At 37.3% G+C, this 20,755-nt stretch overlaps 2 protein-coding genes across 4 annotated transcripts in view; one reads left to right on the plus strand and one right to left on the minus strand.

Moving 5' to 3' along the window:
* pasha (partner of drosha) overlaps positions 1–20,755 on the plus strand; it is a 193,222-nt gene that overhangs the window by 43,381 nt on the left and 129,086 nt on the right. The window lies entirely within an intron of this gene.
* Positions 10,144–20,755, minus strand: part of LOC136853724 (neuropeptide CCHamide-1 receptor-like) — a 104,584-nt gene continuing 93,972 nt past the window's right edge. Inside the window, exon 2 of the mRNA XM_067129727.1 lies at positions 10,144–11,974. Within this exon, the coding sequence (XP_066985828.1) occupies positions 10,438–11,685 (1,248 nt within the window). The 5' untranslated portion in view covers positions 11,686–11,974 and the 3' untranslated portion in view covers positions 10,144–10,437. The remainder of the gene's footprint in view (positions 11,975–20,755) is intronic.

Consider the following 20,755-nt stretch of genomic DNA (forward strand, 5'->3'; position numbering starts at 1 on the left):
CTTATTCGAAACTCCGAGCGTCATTCTCTACGTAATCCCAAGGCCAAGAGAGAGAGAGAGAGAGAGAGAGAGAGAGAGAGAGAGAGAGAGAGAGAGAGAGAGAGAAAGGTCAACCCAATTGGGCGGAGTCGCCTCCCACCTGGGGTAACTACATAGGCGATGACGTATCTTAGAGGTACAACCTGCTCGTTACGGCAGTTCGCCTGCTGACGCAATAAGGAGGTGAACGAAGCTCCGCCTACTCGGGGGATTTTTGGGGGGGGAAGTGAGCAGACATTCTTTTTCTCTTGACTTTGGTCTTATGTATAGCGAACCATATGGCTTCATTGACTTCTTTCGGGTTTTGCAATCCTTGGCTTTCCCGGCACATTAACAGTTCCTTTCGATTTCCCATCAAGATCTTGGCTTCTCTCCATGCTTCTGTTTTCCCCGAGCCTTGACCCTTCCATTTTCGGAGACGGGGTTATCGCCTTTGTACCGTCCACCTGCCCAATTTTCTTTATTTTCAAGTGTGTGCTGTCAAAAATCGGCTTCTCTCTGCAAGATTGGAAAAGAGTGAAAATAGATTGATCTATTAACAAGGTCAAAGGTCAGGGTCACGTCACAGCGTTAAAATATTTAACGCGAATAAAAACAAAAATTCGCCATTTAGGCTAGATAAGAGCATCGACTATTTTTCATTTATTTGAAATTGGAGCCTTTGGGGGTCTGTGATAAAAATCTTTTGTGGCAACGTATGACGATGCATTTCAGAATTTAGAATTCATTTCCCCATTTTTATTTATTAATTTTTTTTTTTTTTGATTACTGCATTAATTCTGTGACACCCTCCCCACCCCCGTGCCTGATGGTGAAGGGAATAAGTTTTACACAGATCTTTTTGTATTTTATTTTTTATTTACGTGCAAATGTAGGTGTGTTTGTTTTTTGTTATACAATTCCTTTGGTAGCTTTTCTTCTATATTCCCCTTAGGGGGGTAATGCCGTCAGTGCACCTCATGCAGTGCACAGTAGGCATTACTTAGGCTCCTTGCAGCGTGCCATGGGCCCCTAGCTGCAACCCCTTTCGTTCCTTTTACTGTACCTCCTTTCATATTGCCTTTCTTCCATCTTACTTTCCTCCAACCTCTCCTAACAGTTGATTCATAGTAAACTGTGATGTTTTCCTCCCGTTACACCTTTCAAACCTTTTACTATCAGTTTCCATTTCAGCACTGATTGACCTCACAGGTCCCACTGCTAGGTAAAGGACGATAAGTCGAAAGGCCTTGCAGCACTCCATTGTTTCTCTTTCCCTCGTGGATTTTGTCTTCATTTATATATTCATCACGTTCCATATTTTCGTGATTCAGATATGCTCGATATAGAGTGTGATAAATCCCATGTTGGTGATGAAATAGCTTTGCAATTATAAATATGTAGTTTTTGCCCTTTCATGAGCTAACATCAAAACGTTTCTTTTTCCACTTTAAGTTTTCTCATTCCCAAAAAGTATGACCCACATAAAAGCAACATGGTAGCCTGGGCCGCAAATCTCTGAGATGTATGCTAGTATTGCACCAGCCCCTAGCTTAGGTTAGTTCCTGGGATGTATGCTAGTATTGCACCAGTCTCTAGCTCAGGTTAGGTAGGTTAGGTTAAGGTTAGGCTAGGTTAGGTTAGATTAGAGTGACGCTAGTAATTTGGGTGTGGAACATAATGAGATTATTTTCAAGAAAATTCTGTGGTTAGTTTTTAAGATATGGCGTCCCGCTTTTTTCAGGGAAAGGTCCCGGTACTCGGTTACATCTCGGGAATTTGCAGTCCGGCCCCCTGCTTCGCATAAAGTGACGAGGAAGAAGAAGAATATTTATATGGACAAGGTCACATCACACGGCTTTGAATTTTTTGTGCGAAAGAAAGAAAAAAATATGAGATATTTGAGCCAGATAAGAAATTCAATTTATTTGATATTTTATCACCAGGATTCCCGCGATGAAATATATATATATATATATTTTTTTTTGTTGCTGTTTATAGAGGTCGGTGCTTAATACGTTCCGGATTTCGGAAATAATTTCTTTTTTTAGGACCCTGGCGTGATAGCAGCGATAGTGATTTTATATAAATTTTTCTCCTGATCATTTAATTTTTTTGAATATATATTTTTTTTCCGTATATTATTTATCGCTGTTTTCAGATTTTTGTTATCCGTAATTATTATTATTATTATTATTATTATTATTATTATTATTATTATTATTATTATTATTATTATTATTATTTCAGTAGATGAAACCTATTCACATGGAACAAGTCCCCCACAGGAACATTTGACTTTAAATTCAAGCTTCCAGAGATTATTATTATTATTATTATTATTATTATTATTATTATTATTATTATTATTATTATTATTTCAGTAGATGAAACCTATTCACACGGAACAAGCCCACCAAAGGGGCCACTGACACTAAATTCAACTTCCAAAGATTATTATTATTATTATTATTATTATTATTATTATTATTATTATTATTATTATTTCAGTAGATGAAAACTATTCACAAGGAACAAACCTACCTTCCAAAGAATGGTGGTTTCAACCTCCCACCGCAGCAGACCCCCCTAACACTGCGGCAGTAACTGATCATGATACAGAACCAGTGATTTTTCATCGCCTTGGGGGAGACGCGAACCCACCCCTCCGCGACATCCGAGTGGCACGCCACGACACTAACCACTAAACCAGCGGACCAGATAATATTGATCCTTTTCTTTGCTGGTTCGTATATTTGTAATTTCGAAGTTTTTGTTCGTTTCTTTGTTTCTTTATCATTAACCCTTCTCCTAACAATTGATTCATAGCGCAACTGCTCTGAGGTTTTCCTCCTGTTACACCTTTCAAGCCTCCTTTTCTCTCAGTTTTCCTTTCAGCGCCTAATGACCTCATAGGTTCCAGCGCTTGGCATCAGGCCTAAATCTCACATTCTAAATATTTTACAATTCATTCTTAAACTCTTTCATTATATTGAGAATTCATTTTTTCCTCTAGAAGAGGTTTCATTTACGTTAATTAATTAAATCCATTGTAAACATCATTTTTACAATTGATCATATTTTATCTCTATCATTATATTGAGAATTAGTTTTTTCCATATATCATTATATTGAGAATTAACTTTTTCCATTACACCCAGAATATAATTTTTACCTGTGGAAAAGGTTTCTTTTCCTTTAATCAATTCCATTTACAAATTCGTGATGGTTCTAGAATTAAATTCATCTGCGACATTATATTTAGAATTCATTTTTCCATTACAATAATAATTAATTTTTCATTTCCCGTGGAAAAGGTTTCTTTTGCTTTAATTAATTCCATTTTTTGACGGATTCTTGAGGATTCTAAAATTCATTTTCCACTCCAAAAATATCCGCATTAACCCCAAGTCTGACTATTTATAGACTTCTGTCGTACTGGCGACGCGCGCTGCTTTTGAAAAGCGCCAACCTTTGAAATGCACGATAGGGCCGATCGGTAAAAATTGGAATAGTTCTGAAACGGTGGTATGTGGAAGTAATGAGGTTATTGGTTCTTGCTTTTAATTACGCCTTTTTTTTTTGAGTACGCGAATTCATAATGTATATGCGCAGTGAGTATTATTTGTATATATACTCTGATATGTGCTTATATTCTGTGTAAATTCTGTATGTAAATATATGATATATATATATATATATGTATATATATATATATATATATATATATATATTTATATATATATATATATATATATATATATATATATATAATTTATATATATATATATATATATATATATACATATACATAAGTGTCTTTATATTATACTCCAGCAAATATCGGAGTATATATGCACATAACAGTCAAATGTCCTTGCACGTATGAATATCTGTATTCAAAAGGATTCATTAAAAACAAAAACAAAAATTGATGTATGTTCCATACAATACATTTCATTACCGTAGAATGGAAGACATCTTTAACAAAGCGAGTGCCAAACGGATCTCAAATTTTCTGATGAATTCTTCAAGTTAATTATTTCGGCTGTTATCCCAGCCCCCCCCCCAAAAAAAAAAACCTTTGAAATCATTTGACACATCTTTCCAGTGTCTGATTTTGAGTTGTGATAGCCCCTGGATCATTCTGCTTTCAGTTTTGTAGCTTTGCTTGCGTTTTGTGATGACCTGATGAATGGCAGAGTAATTCAACATTAGCAAAATATTGCAGGAATAAATTCAATACGCAGGACACATTACGCTCCATTATAGTTAAATTTTGGAAGAGTTTTCCTCAGTTCTTCATGATCCGTTATTTCTCTCTTTTGGGAATCTTTCATTTTGTTGTGATCTTCGTACATATTTATTTTAGCATTAAAATATCGCAGTCGTTTTATTTACCTGGGAGGAATTACCCTTTGTTTGCAGTTGTTAACGTGATGAAATATGAAAGGTGTGTCCACTCAAGCCACATTCCGTATTTTCCCTTGATAACTTAAACAAACAAACAAACAAGAGTTTTAATGACTGTAACTCTTGACATATTCTTAAGAGCAGTGTATTTTGCCACGACAAAAAAAAAAATTGATTTGTCATTAAATAATATTTTCTTGATGATAAATGTGATAATTTATTTCTTTAAAGATTCAACGAAAAGAATAGAGAATAAAGAGGAATAAAGACAAGAAAAAAGAATAAAGAATAAAAAGGAATTCAAATGAACTCCTTAAAAGGAAAAAAAATTATGTAATAAGCCAATTTAATGACAAGCCTTTCTTTTGTTTATAAGGGTAATAATCCCCGTAGGGGGGTAGCGCCCTTTCGTTCCTTTTACTGTACCTCCGTTCATATTCTCTTTCTTCCATCTTACTCTCCTCAACCTCTCCTATCAATTGATTCATAGTGCAACTGCTTTGAGGTTTTCCTCCTGTTACACCGTTCAAACTTTTACTGTTAATTTCCGTTTCAGCGCTGAATGACCTCATAGGTCCCAGAGCTTGGCCTTTGCCCTAAATTCTGTATTCAATTCAATTCAAAAAGGGTAATGATAACTAGGGTAAATTTAGACAAATATATTTATGTATATTAAAAGTACAACATAGATACATTTATTTTAAAGTAGTACACTGTATATATATATATATATATATATATATATATATATATATATATATATATATATATATATATATATATATATATATATATATATATATAATTTAAGCCCACCCACAAATGTATGATACTTAAGATAAGCTTCAATACTGAAAAGAAAAACTTTTCACAGGTTCTCCAACTAGAGCTGTCATTCAGAAAGCTCTGTCTTGGAAAGGACTGTTTATTTTTTTATATCAGTTTTCATTCATTCTCAAGAGATAGTAATGATAATAATGATGATAAATACATTAATGATTATGATAATTACAGTATTTTAGTAACTGAGATCAAGTACAACCTTCGAGTGTAAGTTTGTAGTATTAGAATCCACGTTGAATGTTATTTGAAAATAATTTTGAATGTTTGAAAATAATTTTGAATGCTGTCTGAAAATAATTTTGAATTGATTAATGGGAGAGAGTAGTTTTCCAGGAAAAAATATTGTTGTATCTGAGCGATGTTGCCAGAAGTGTTTAAGGTGGTGGTCTTCAATTTTTTTTTTAGTGATGGCATCCTAATTAATGTAACCATTACCGTGGCACGCCTTCTTCACCATCCCACCATATATATATATATATATATATATATATATATATATATATATATATATATATATATATATATATATGTGTGTGTGTGTGTGTGTGTGTGTGTGTGTGTGTGTTAATATATTAAAGTAGACACACTTATAATAATTATATGAAGACTAATGCAAACTTTTTTTTTGCAAGTGTTCATTGAGATGACCTAGCCAAACCAAAACTCATGACAATCTTGCGGCACCCCTAGCCACTGTCTGTGGCCCCCCAGGCCAGTTTGAGACCCACTGGTTTAAGAGCATGGATGGAGAATGAGAGGGGCGATTGTGAATGGAGAATTACTAGATAAGCGATTATGAATGGAATGTAGTGCGTGAGATTTATGAATGGTACAACGTAAGATGGTGAGAGTAAGGAAAAATTGCAGATTGCTGTGAGGATTTATAAGAGGTGGCAATTTAAAGTGAATAATAAAAATACTACTGTGGTTATTATGGTAAAAAAAATTGGAAGGTGCAGCCGTGATTGTTAACACAGATGGTGGAAGGGTAGAGGTCACCTATTTAGATGTAGTGTAAATTTAGCAAGTTTGGATGAGCCAAAGGTTATTCATTGAATAGGTACAATGAGGAAGGAAATGTGATGTCTTTATGGAAGAACCTGGAGGAACGCATGACCTTGTCTCTCTAAAGAGTAAATTGTGGCTGTGAAATGCGAACGCAGTAAAAAGAAAAGCGAAAGCTTTTGAGGTTCATAAACTATGAAGTGCATGTGAAAAAAAGGATTTTTAAAATGATAAGTAATGTGGACATGAAAAGACTGTGTCAAAATTTTACTTTTTAGAAATGAATTGTGTATGTGAAATGCGAATGAATTAAAGAAATAGTGAAAGCTTTTGAGGTTTATGAACTATGAAGTGCGTGTGAAAAAAATGATTTTTGAAATTTTGAGTAATTTGGAGATAAGAAAAGTACATCAAAATTTTAGCACAGGTGAACAGGATCAGTGATTTGGGAGCCGGCTGTGATGGGCAGTGGAGATACGGGAAGTGAAGGCCGTGCCCATGGCCGTGCCCTCGGGAAAGGGGCGCCGTCATATTTGGGTCATGTGTGGTATTTGGGGTTCTTAATGGAAGTGAATAGGGATTAGGATTTGGAGGTTTTAGAACAGAGGCCAAACTTTGCCACTTCGGAGTTTTGCCTTTCATTAATAGATTTTTAAATATATGATAGTTTATCTTTTTCTTTTTTTCCTCAGTAAGTACAATTCACTTTCAATACTTAGAGCACACTTTGTGAGAATTTTTAAAATTTTATTAATACACAATCATATATATATATATATATATATATATATATATACACATATATATATATATATATATATATATATATACATATATATATATATATATATATATATATATATATATATATATATATATATATATATACACATATATATATATATATCCTTATACATTTATTATTCATACAATTTAGCACTCATAAGATAGACCGTTCTCACACCTCCTCCTCCCTTTCTTGATCCACTTCCCATTGTGTGTTCGTGTGTTCGTATGTCCGCATACATGCGTGCGGCTGACGTTACCCAAGAGGGCCATTACTTCCCAGTAAAGGCCCCCCACTCAGAAACGCACGCGAGTGAAGAAGATGATAAGAGATGGAATCGAGGAGTCTTGCTCGACAGGGCGAACTCTCTCTGTGATCCTTTGCGCTTTGCTTGAGTTTTTTCTTTTTTTTTTTTTGGTAGTTAGATATGTTAGAAGTATTTATAGGATTATACGGACAGGGGAGAGCTTGCGTATACATACGTTCACACATTCACGTATACTCATGCACACATAAATGTATATATATATGTAAATATATTATATATATACATATATATATATATAATATATAGATATATATTTATATATATATATATATATGTATATATTATGCATATATATACATATACATAAAATGGGTGTGTGTTTATTTTTATTTTCAAATGAACACCATAATCTTTGGAAGCCTGAATTTCGAGTCAAGTAAAATACGCAGGTTTGTCCTCTGAAAATATAATATACCACAATGAAAATATAATATTCCATAATGAAAATACAATACTCCATAATGAAAATACAATATTCCATAATGAAAATATAATATTCCATAATGAAAATATGATACTCCATAATCCCCACTGACTAAAAAATTGAAATGAGTTTGATGAATACGTACGTGGACGAAAGTGTATGATTCTTAGTGATCCGTGAATGTGGGTGTATTAGCTGATACATTAGGATGGAAAGATCCATGGGGAAATTGGTCTGGAAAAGTGAGAGATGCATGGGGGTGACTTCTGACTCGTGAGCGTGAAGGGGATACATGTGGGTGATGGGGATACATGTGGGTGAAGGGGATACGTGTGGGTGAAGGGGGTACATGATGGTGAAAGAGGTTCATGAAGGTGATTGGGATACATGTTGGTGATGGGATACACGAGGGTAATGGAAATACATGTGGGTGAAGGGGATACGTGTGGGTGATGGGGATATATGATGGTGAAAGGGGTTTCATGAAGGTGACTGGGGATACATGTGGGTGATGGGGATACATGGGGGTGAATGTGATACATGTGGGTGAGGGGGATACGTGGTGGTGAAAGAGGTTCATGAAAGTAATTGGGATACATGTGGGTGAAGGGGATACATTTGGTTGATGGGGATACATGTGGGTGAATGTGATACGTGTGGGTGAATGGGGATACATGTGGGCGAAGGGGGGATACATGCGGGCGACGGAGGTATGTGAGGGTGAAGAGGATACATGTAGGTGATGGGGATACATGATGGTGAAGTTGACACATAAGGGTGAATGTGATACATGTGGGTGAAGGGGATACACGAAAGTGATCTGGATACATGTGGGTGATGGGGATACATGATGACGAAGGGGACACATGAAAGTGATTTGGATACATGTGGGTGAATGGGGATACATAATGATGAAGGGGGATACATGTGGGTGAATGGGGATACAAATGAGTAAAGGGGATACGAAGAGGATGACGGGTGAGAATGCTGATTTTGTGTGTTGTGTGCGTGCCTCTCCCACTCTCTCTCTCTCTCTCTCTCTCTCTCTCTCTCTCTCTCTCTCTCTCTCTCTCTCTCCCCTTGTTTTGAAGATTTTTGTTTACAGCTGACCCAAAGCATTTTCTCGGGAATTAGTTCTCGGTTTTCCTGCCAAGCTAATTTGTTTTTGCTGGTTTGAAGGGCAGCCAACCAGACTAGAATAATGATTTTCATTTTCTCTCTCTCTCTTTTATTTATTTATTTTTTTTTTTGTATTGGGGGCCGCCTGTGATGCATCATATTTGTATTTTGAATTGTAGTTAATTTTTTTTTGCGAGTAAAGCGTTGGTGAAAAAATTAGTCTTTTGAGAATTTTGCGATTTGGCGTGTGTGTAATTTATTGAAATGTTCAAATTGCCGTGTGTTGATTTTATATTAATTTTAAGTTTAGAATGATTTTTTAACATAAGTTATTGATTCAAAAATGCATCTTTTAAGAATTTTGCGATTTGGCGTGTGTGTAATTTTTTGAAATGTTCAGATTACTGTGTGTTAATTTTATATTAATTTTTGTGTTTAAAATTATTTTTTTAACGAAAGTTATTGTTTCAAAACATTTTCCTACTTACTGTGTGTTGATTTGCTATTCATTTAATGTTTAAAATTATTTTTTTAACCTAAGTTATTGATTCAAAAATGTATCTTTTAAGAATCTTGCGATTTAGCGTGTGTAATTTTTTTTATAATCTCCAAACCTACTGTACGTCAAGTTTTTATATAGTGATTTATATGTCCACCATGAAATATGATATTCTAACGACATTCAAAAAGATTTTTCCTTAAACAATTGTCTTGGTGTATTGTCTTGAGAACCCATTTTCACGGACCAAGTTCATTCAATGCTTGCAAAGAGACAAAATATGGAACCACAGATGCTGGATATACAGCTGATTAATTTAGTACATAAAATCTGTCACAACATAGAAATATAAATACAGGCACTTGGCTCGAGCAAGTCTTCGAAAGGTTCAGCAGAGATGAGCAGATTTTTTTACGGTCAGGAAGTGAAAGTTTAACCTGATTTCGTAATGTTGAATGGCATTTTTTAGAGTTATATTATATGTGCTTTGGAGGCGATACTTTTGTCTTTGTTGTGGATGTAAAAATTACGGTAAATTTAATGTATATAATATATATATAACTTATGTATATATATATAATTATATATATAGTTAAAAGGTGAAAGCACACTATATATATATATATATATATATATATATATATATATATATATATATATATATATATATATATATATATATATATATATATATATAGTGTGTGTGTGTGCTTTCATACGTGCGCGCACGCACGTATGCAAACGAACAATTATATAGCTATATTTCTGTGTCAGTATAACTTCTCGACAATCCATCCGGCACCATTTCTGCATGTTGGAGACTTGCTCAAGCCCAGGTACAGGTTATCCTCGCATTTTCACACCAAATTCTGAATGTTCGTCAGATGGCCCACAAGGGAGCTTTGTCCACCGCAAGCATAATATTTAGGACAGACAATAAGCGCACATAAGCAGTGTAACGTAGAGGCTCCTTCATTTCTTTGCTTTTGTGAGTCATTTCTTCAAACGGCCGTTTTGTCCGGGCCGTTCATAGTCGACATGTCGAAGTTGTCGGTTTTCCGGACGGTGGAGATGAAGTGCTGGCCGGAGGAGTGGAAGTGGAAGGTGGTCCACACGCGCCCCTGGGCGGACTCGGGGCACAGGCAGCAGAAGAGGTGGCGGTTGAAGTTCTTGCGGAAGGTGCCCGAGATGCAGTAGAGGGCGATGGGGTTGATGCACGAGTTGACGAAGCCCAGGCAGAAGCCGATCCAGCGGAAGGCGTTCCAGAACTGGTTGTAGTCTCTGTCCATGTTCGGGTTGAAGTAGAACCACAGCAGGAACACGTGGTTGGGGAAGTAGCACACGGCGAAGATGATCACGAAGGCGAACACCAACTTGGCCACCTTCCGGCGGGCGGCCACGTGCCGCTGGTGCTGCCTCTGGTGCTGCTGCTGGGCTTCGCCCGGCAGCGGGGCGGCTGCCTGCATCAGGTGGCGCGCCATCAGGAGGTAGAAGGTGGAGATGGTCAGCAGGGGCAGAAGGTAGTAGACGGTGAGCTTCGAGACGACGTTGATCTTGGGGTAGAACTCCCCCAGCAGGGGCGGGAACGGGTAGCACACGATGATCTCGCCCTTGGCCGTGTCCTGGTGCCTCAGGTAGGAGAATATCAGGGCCGGGAGGGCGAATATGACCGCCAGCAACCAGATGAAGATGGTGGCCACCGTCGTGGTCCGTCGGGCGACGGCGCCCGCCCGCTTCCCGACGGGGTCGACGATGGCGTAGTAGCGCTCGGCGCTGAGCGCCGTCAGCGTGAAGACGGTCACCCCCACGGAGACGTCTCTCATGAACTCCGACAGCTTGCAGATGAATTCGCCGTAGGGCCACGTCTCCGTGACGTAGATGATGGACACGAAGGGCACGGCGAAGATGACGACCAGGAGGTCGCCCAGCGCCAGCGAGAGGATGTAGGTGTTGGGCACGTTCCGCATGTTCGGGTACTTCAGGAACATGAAGACCAGGGCGCCGTTGCCCGTCGCGCCTACGATGAAGATGAAGAAGAAGACGATCGGGACGATGTAGGTCTCGGGCCTCTTCTCTATGGGGAAGTAAGGAAGCTCCGTCGTCGTGGGCGTGGCGTTGGCCCCCAGCCACGAGAGGTTCTGGATGAGGTTCTCCGCCAGCGTGATTTCCACTTGGCCGTCCTCCGCCCCGCCGGCTTGGAAAGTGTCGCATCTCTTGAGGAACTCGCAGTCCTCCTTGAGGTACTCCATCGCTCTGTTTTTGGTGTAGAGGCCAAGTCTTGATAATCTCACTACAAAATTCGAAGCAGCGCGAACTGTTTTGATATTGTTTTAGAAGTTTCTGTGTTATTCTGTTCTTTTATTCGCCTTCTCAGAGATATTTTATTATTGAACGGCAGATGTAGTTGACCTTATGTCGAGGCGTTCAGTCCTGTTGAACTAGACGAGGTCGTAATGGCGTTCCTCAAGGTTGTAGAGTTTATCCAGCTGTCGACGCATCTTGGCTTCCAGGTTGCCCATGGTGACTGCAGTGCTCCTTCTGCAAAAAGCAAAAGAAAGTTAAGAAAGTTGTTAAATGTATTAGAATGAAAGAAAAGCCAGAAATTATTGTATTTTTTATTTATGGTTTTATATATTCAGATACTCAAAGGCAGTAGTTGTTAGTTGTTGAAAATGAATTAGAATTTATTCTTGAAGGTTATACATGTGTTTATATAATATACATATAGATACATAAAAATATGTATAATTATTTATATATATATATATATATATATATATATATATATATATATATATATATATATATATATATATATATATATATATATATATATATATATATATATATATATATATATATATATATATATATATATATATATATATATACATATACTTATAGAAGTGGCATAACAACCATAACACTGTTTCAATTACACGGAAGAGTCTTGTCACAAACAATTACGTAATTCATTATTCATACTTTACAATGAATGATTTCGCGGTCTTGCACGAAAATAACTGGAAAGAGATCGCTAAATTATTATAGCTGAATACTAAAAATATATAATATACAGAGCGTTCAACGTAATATTCTCTCATTTGTGAACCATTTTACCGCAGAACGAATTACATTCTGTCCGCTCGCTGGAACAACTTTAATTTAGCTTCTGATATGACCTCAGTTCAGCGGAGGTTCTAAATAGATGCTTCGAATTAAGTAATAAATTATCTATATATATATATATATATATATATATATATATATATATATATATATATATATATAAATGTATACATACTGTATATATACACATACATATATATAAATATACAAATATATATACATACATGCATACATACATACATACATATAGACTGTATAAATATATATAAATATTATAACTATATATATATATACACTATATATTACTTTTATTAACGTAATTTATGTAATGATTCAGTTGCATTTAATTATTAAGGCTTATTTTTATACTCATTTCTTTCCGTTTCATATGTTAGTCGCTCCTCTTGAATTGGTGGATATAGCTGAAACATGGGAACACGAGGGAAGGTGGAAGTTTCTGAGAAAGAACCAATAGCGAATGGGAGATCGACGTTATAACTTTCTTCCGGTTTGGAAAGCCCCGAAAGAGTAACAGATCTCTCTCTCTCTCTCTCTCTCTCTCTCTCTCTCTCTCTCTCTCTCTCTCTCTCTCTCATAGTCAGCTTTATCGTTCCTTTACCTTCACTTATCTTTCAGCATTTCGCTTTCTTCTCCCGGTCTATATAACACCCTCTCCCCGGGGATCGATCCCACAAGGAGCCTTCGCGCATTCTTCTCTTCCCCGTCCGTATAACCTCCTCTCCCCGGGGGTCGATCCCAAAAGGACCCCCAATAGCCCAGGCATTTTGTTCCATCCGAACGAATACTACCCGGCATTTACATGTCAAACATGTGAACTCCCCCGGGGGTCGAGGGGTGGGGGTGGCGTTTAGCCCCTTTACATTTTAGAAGATTCCCTCTGAGGGACGGAGGGATATTGTCCTTTATGTATGTCCTCTATTTTTTTTTTTGCTGTGTTTTTTTTTTGCTGTGTTTTTTTTCCTTTTTTTTTGCTGTTTTTTTTCCTGTGTTTTTTTTTTGCTGTGTTTTTTTTTGCTGTGTTTTTTTTTTTTTCTGTTTTTTTTTATCCGTGTTCGTGTCTTTGTTTCTTTTTGTATGTTCTAGATTTTTTTATTTTGTTTTTGTTTGGGTTTTCGATGGTGATGGTTTTGCCGTTCAGTATATATATAATTTTTTTATAACAGGACCTCATTTCAAAAGGATGATATCCAGCGGAGATATTTATTCAGAAAAAGTTACATGCTTTTCAGGGCTAACTGTCCTCATCGCTTGGTAGCAGGAAAATCGGCTAACAGACTATGGGGACAGTGAGACCTGGAAAGCTTGTAGCTTTTTCTGAATAAGTATCCCCACTAGATACCATCTTGTTGAAATGAGGTCCTGTTATTAAAGTTATTAATTGTATTAATGCTCAGGACAGTTGTTCAGGTGATAAAGTTTAATATATATATATATATATATATATATATATATATATATATATATATATATATATATATATATACATATACACACACATATATATATATATATATATATATATATATATATATATATATATATATATATATATATATATATATATATATATATATATATGTATATCATCTGCATCGCCAACTTAATCTATATATTTCTGCTACTCGAGGCGTCTTCGTCGGGAGGAAATGGCATTCGGCAGAAACGTAGATATGCATCCCTGTCAAGGGATTGCGCCCCCTTGTGTTGGCCAGCTGTGATCAGCCCAGAGAGGAAATGAAAGGAACGGGAGATCTAAGCCTTAGCTACATCCAAGACGGTTTGGATGGCCTCCGATAATATGGCCTGTCTGGTGGAAGACGTTCCCTCTCTCTCTCTCTCTCTCTCTCTCTCTCTCTCTCTCTCTCTCTCTCTCTCTCTCTCTCTCTCTCTCTCGCTGAAGAAGAAGAAGTAGGAAGAGGAGGAGGAGGAGGAGGTCTTTATCTCTCTCTCTCTCTAAAAAGAAGAAGAAGAAGTAGGAGGAGGAGGTGGAGGAGGAGGAGATATCTCTTTCTCTCCTTCTCTCTCTCTCTCTCTCTCTCTCTCTCTCAGATTCGTCATGTGATATACAGAGTTAAACTGAGGTTATACCTATAAAAATGATCTCTCTCTCTCTCTCTCTCTCTCTCTCTCTCTCTCTCTCTCTCTCTCTCTCTCTCTCAGATTCGTCATGTGATATACAAAGTTAAACTGAAATTATACCTATAAAAAAATTATTAATAAGAAATCTCTCTCTCTCTCTCTCTCTCTCGCTCTCTCTCTCTCTCTCTCTCTCTCTCTCTCTCTCTCTCTCAGATTCGTCATGTGATATACAGAGTTAAACTGAGGTTATACATATAAAAATGATCTTTCTCTCTCTCTCTCTCAGATTCGTCGATATACAGAATGTATTAAACTGAGTTATACCTATAAAAATGATCTCTCTCTGGATGGGTCTCTCTCTCTCTCTCTCTCTCTCTCTCTCTCTCTCTCTCTCTCTCTCTCTCTCTCTCTCTCTCTCAGATTCGTCATGTGATATACAGAGTTAAACTGAGGTTATACACCTCTAAAATGGGCTCTCTCTCTCCCCCTCTCTCTCTCTCTCTCTCTCTCTCTCTCTCTCTCTCTCTCTCTCTCAGATTCGTCATGTGATATACAGAGTTAAACTGAGTTATACCTATAAAAATAATCTCTCTCTCTCTCTCTCTCTCTCTCTCTCTCTCTCTCTCTCTCTCTCTCTCTCTCTCTCTCTCTCTCTCTCAGATTCGTCATGTGATATACAGAGTTAAACTGAGGTTATACCTATAAAAATGATCTCTCTCTCTCTCTCTCTCTCTCTCTCTCTGAGTAATCATCTTCGCGTGTCTTTGTCCTCTCCCTCTCCCTCTCCCTCTCCCTCTCCCTCTCCCATTTCTCCTCCTGTCTGTTTCCCTTATTCTCTCATCTGTCGCCATCCCGCAAAACCTGTCTTCCCCCTCGGCATTGCCGTTCTTTGACAGGTGCGGTTTTTTTTTTTTTTTTTTTTGCTTATTGGTACGAATGCGAGGGAGTGTTTTCACGTGAGTTTTTCTTTTTCTCTCGTTGATTTTCTCTCTCCTTTGGTTTTTTGTTCTTCACCTTTCATGTCAGCTTGTGTGATGGAGGGAAGAAGAAGTGAAATCTGTGCCTTGCTTTTTCATAATTATAATTTTTTTTGAGGGGGGGGGTTGAATTGATGTTCTGTTTCTGCCAATACGCGTCTTAATACGCGTATATGTGCTTGTGAATACGTAGGAATATGTTTGTGAGTACACGTGTATATGTTTGTGAATTATAGATATATATATATATATATATATATATATATATATATATATATATATATATGTATTTGTGTGTGTGTGTTGGAAGAGAATTTCAAATGTTTTTATGTCATTAATTAACGCAGACTCAGTTGAAATCGATCGAAGTGAGATGGTGCTATATGGCGGTGGTCGTGTGAATGAGTGACTAATCAGGTTTTACTACGCATGTAAAGTTCACAAGTAAAAGAAAACAAGTAAAAAATGCTGTATGAAACTCTCAGCCACGGCCCATGAATCTCCCAGCCTGTGGCGTGGTGACCTGTGTTGTTGGCACCATGGCGGTGCCAGATGCACGATCACGGCTAACTTTAACCTTAAATCAAATAAAAACTACTGAGGCTGCAGATATGGGTATAGGTATAGGTATGGGTATGGTACAGATATGGGTATGGTTATGGTGCAGTTATGATATAGGTATGGATATGGTACAGATATGGGTATGGTTATGGTACAGGTATGGGTATGGCTTTGGTACGGATATGGGTATGGCTATGATACAGATATCAGATATGGGTATGGTTATGGTACGGATATGGGAACTAGCAAACGCGAGCGATAGCGAGCATCTGCCTGCTGACAATGATTTTGAAGTCTCACAGTCCAAACATTCATTAGATTTTTTACCACGTTTTCATCTGGTCAGAACCTGAATGACGGAAGGGGAGTTCAATCATCCCATCTCTTCATTGTTCAGGTATATATCTATTGCAACAGAGAGAGAGGGGGGTTTTTTAATTATCTTCACTATAGTGAAAGACTATCATTCTTTGATGTAGTTGACCTCAGCTGTCAAACATTAATTGTAGACGAAATGTTTTATATCCATATGACGATGGTAAATTGCTCATTAAAGTTTTTTTTCTTATTTTCCTTTTTTGTCAAAGATATATATTTTATTTTTAAAGGTGTATTCATCTCTCCCCCTTTTTTTCCTCGCTCCCTTTTGGTCACACATTTATTATAGACAAGGATTTTTCTTGTTATTGAGGAACAATACAATGTTCGTACAAAAGGAATTGTAAGAGGTAGGCGCTGGATCAATAGAGTCATCTGAGTTTTGGTGCGGGGAGGGGAGGGGGTGGGGATGGGTGGGGGGAAAGGGGAAGGGTGGGGAAGCCATGTGATTGGTCGTTGATGAAAAGAAATGAATGGAGAAACTAGCCATTGAAATATAGAGAGGTTGTGCTTCCCACGTGAGATATCTCATTCGGGCTCCCGATGCCGAACTGGGCAGAACTCTGCATCCGATCCTTGTGCCTTTGGTGATTCCTGGTTAATTACTTTTGTGCGGGAAGTTGCTGTGACTCTCTCTCTCTCTCTCTCTCTCTCTCTCTCTCTCTCTCTCTCTCTCTCTCTTGCTTCACACACGCGCGCGCACACATACTCATATTACAACAACACTGTTTACATGAAAATGAAATATGAACTGAAAGAATAATCTCTCTCTCTCTCTCTCTCTCTCTCTCTCTCTCTCTCTCTCTCTCTCTCTCTCTCTCTCTCTCTCTCTCTCTCTCTATATATATATATATATATATATATATATATATATATATATATATATATATATATGTATGTATGTATGTATGTATGTGTGTATATATATATTATATATAAAAGTTGTATGCATGTACACACTGTATATATATTGTATACATACACGAGATGACTTCTTACGTGCGTCAAGGCAAAATACTTTACATAACCTCCAAATTAGACTTTAAATCAAGGCTAACATTTTAGCAAGCCATTCACCTGAAACAAAAAGGCTCGAACAGAAAATACAATTCACCGTCTAGTCGATTTTTCTCCCTTTGACTATCGCGTAATGAAAACATACCATTGGGTAATTTGGAACCATTACATAAGAAACCCTTTGTTGGTAATGCCGAGAGTAACAATAAATTACTTTTAATCCACCTCTCTCTCTCTCTCTCTCTCTCTCTCTCTCTCTGTGGTGGGTCGGGATATAATGTAGGTTTTCAATTACCGTTGTTTGATAACGTAGGTTTTCAATTACCGTTGTTTGCTGTGGCGCCAATTGGACGTTAATTGATTAAATAAATACCGTGTGGTAATTTCCAATTAGTGGGAGTTGGATTAAGGTCGGTATTAAACGGATGTTTACTGTTTAAATTTCAAGCCAAGAGAGACTAGGTCTGCCCAGTTGGGTGGGTGGAGTCGCCTCCGGCCTGGGAGTAGCTACGTAGGCGATGACGTTTCTTAGAGGTACAACCTGCTCACTACGGCAATTCATCTGCTGACGCAGTAAGGAGGTAGATAAAGCCCCGCCTACATTGGGGGATTTTGGGCGGAATTGAGCTGACTTTGTCTTTCTCTTGGTCTTGAGAAATTTAACAGTCGCGAGCGATGTATCGAAGAAATTTAACTCTCTCTCTCTCTCTCTCTCTCTCTCTCTCTCTCTCTCTCTCTCTCTCTCTCTCTCTTTCTTTTAGTAATGATTCTTTCTTTCTGAGTAATGATTCGAGTCCTTCCCTTCAGCATTCTGATGTGATTGCCATTATAATTAAGAACTTTCTATTCTTGAGTTTTACCTGAACCCTCCAGCATAACTCCCTCTTCCAGTTTTATCCCCCCAAACTTTCTTTTTAGTCTGCCCCTCTTCCAGTTATAATTAAGAACTTTCTAAGTTTTAGTAACACCCCCTCTTCCATTTTTACTCAAGGCCCCCAGAACTTTCTAAGTTTTAGTAACTCCCCTCTTCCATTTTTTACTCAAGGCCCCCAGAACTTTCTAAATTTTAACCCCCACCTAACTCCCATTTCCATTTTTACTCAAGGCCCCCAGAACTTTCTAAATTTTAGTAACCTCCCATCTTCCATTTTCACACTAGACCCCCTGAACTTTCACAGACATTCATTCGCTTTCATTGCCTCCACTACTGTTACTGGGTCAGAGGCTGCCCCACATTTAGCACAGCGCCTTTAAAATTTTTTTTTTAGAGTTCTAACATTCCCAAGGCTCTTAAAACTCAATGATCTTCGGCAGGCCATAACCATTGGAACGGCAGATTGCAGTAATGGCATAATTTCCAAGCAATAACTGTAAGGCCAAACCTAATTTTCCGGGAACTGGTAATTTTCGTAAAGATTCTCACCATCTCACCACTCCTGGGCTTCTTAGTATTGCTTGGGGAGAGAGAGAGAGAGAGAGAGAGAGAGAGAGAGAGAGAGAGAGAGAGAGGCCTGGGCTTCTTAGATTGCTGGGGAGAGAGAGAGAGAGAGAGAGAGAGAGAGAGAGAGAGAGAGAGAGAGAGAAAGCTCATTTTAAGAGTTATATCCTCTAGTTTAACTAGTTCAACTCTAATTCCCTGTTATCACTAAATCTCTAGACTGCCCCGGTGCTTGACTTTCTAGCTTAAATTCCATTATTTATCTATTTCCTTATTTATTTATTCATTCAGTAAAGCTGGGATGAATGTTACGAAAGGAAATTACGACCCAGAAATAAAGATTGACATTTGGCTGTTATTCAGTAGTGGTGGTGGAAAGGCCACTTTTCAGTCACATAGTATGCTGTCATTTCCATTTTAATCTAAAAGAACTGTTTCGTAAGTCTATATCACAATATAAGTATATGTATATATATATATATATATATATATATATACATGTAATCCAGTATGTACATATATATTATATATATATATTATATACATGTATGTATGTATGTATGTTTATATATACATACATACATACATACACGCACATACATATGCACACACAAAGGCAGCAAACAAAACTACATCCTTTCCTCCAATTCTCTCTCTCTCTCTCTCTCTCTCTCTCTCTCTCTCTCTCTCTCTCTCTCTCTCTCTCTCTCTCTCTCTCTTAATAAAAAAAAATCTTTTCTGCAAAACTGAAGGTTTTTCCAGAACGGAAAAGCTGATTTGGACTAATTAGAAGTGCCGAAGAGGCCGGTGAGCCTATGGCCACTAATTATGTAACCTCTCTATTTTTGGGGAATTTCACTACTTCTGGAGCAATCACCTCGATTACTCCAGTTGTGGAAGAGTTCACAACTTATCTTTGTTAGCTAGAACATTTACTTTTTAGTTTATTGTGAAAGAAAACTATTGTGCCTGCTTTGTCTGTCCGTCCGCACTTTTTCTGTCCGCCCTCAGATCTTAAAAACTACTGAGGCTAGAGCTGCAAATTGGTGTGTTGATCATTCACTCACCAATCATCAATCCTACCAAATTGCAGCCCTTTAGCCTCAGTAGTTTTTATTTTATTTAAGGTTAAAGTTAGCCATAATCAGATCTTAAAAACTACTGAGGCTAGAGGGCTGCAAATTGGTCTGTTGATCATCCACTCACCAATCATCAAACATACCAAATTCCAGCCCTGTAGCCTCAGTAGTTTTTATTTTATTTAAGGTTAAAGTTAGCCATAATCGGGTTTCTGGCAACTATATAGGCCAGGCTACCACCGGCCCGTGGTTAAAATTTAATGGGCCGCTGGTTATATAGCATTATACCGAGACCAGCGAAAGATGAATCTATTTTCGGTGGCCTTGATTGTACGCTGTACAGAAAACTCGATTGCATTTTTACTTGTATAACATTGATCATAATCTTCAGTCTTAAGATTGGCATTCTTGTATTCTCTCATATGGTCTTGTTATTATTCCATTCTCTTCAGTATTATATTTACCCCTTTCTTTATCTTATCAGTCAACACTCTTCTGTTTATATTTGCTAATATTTTCTAAAATGTTTTTGGTAATTTCCTGTATTCAGTGTAATTAGGTTTTATTAAAGTGGGCGAACAATGAAACCAATAACAGTTTAAAGTAATATTTTTTTGCTAATTACAAATATTTATAATAC

The sequence above is a fragment of the Macrobrachium rosenbergii genome, chromosome 27 (genome assembly GCF_040412425.1).
Source record: "Macrobrachium rosenbergii isolate ZJJX-2024 chromosome 27, ASM4041242v1, whole genome shotgun sequence".
NCBI classification, from domain to species: Eukaryota; Metazoa; Arthropoda; class Malacostraca; order Decapoda; family Palaemonidae; genus Macrobrachium; species Macrobrachium rosenbergii.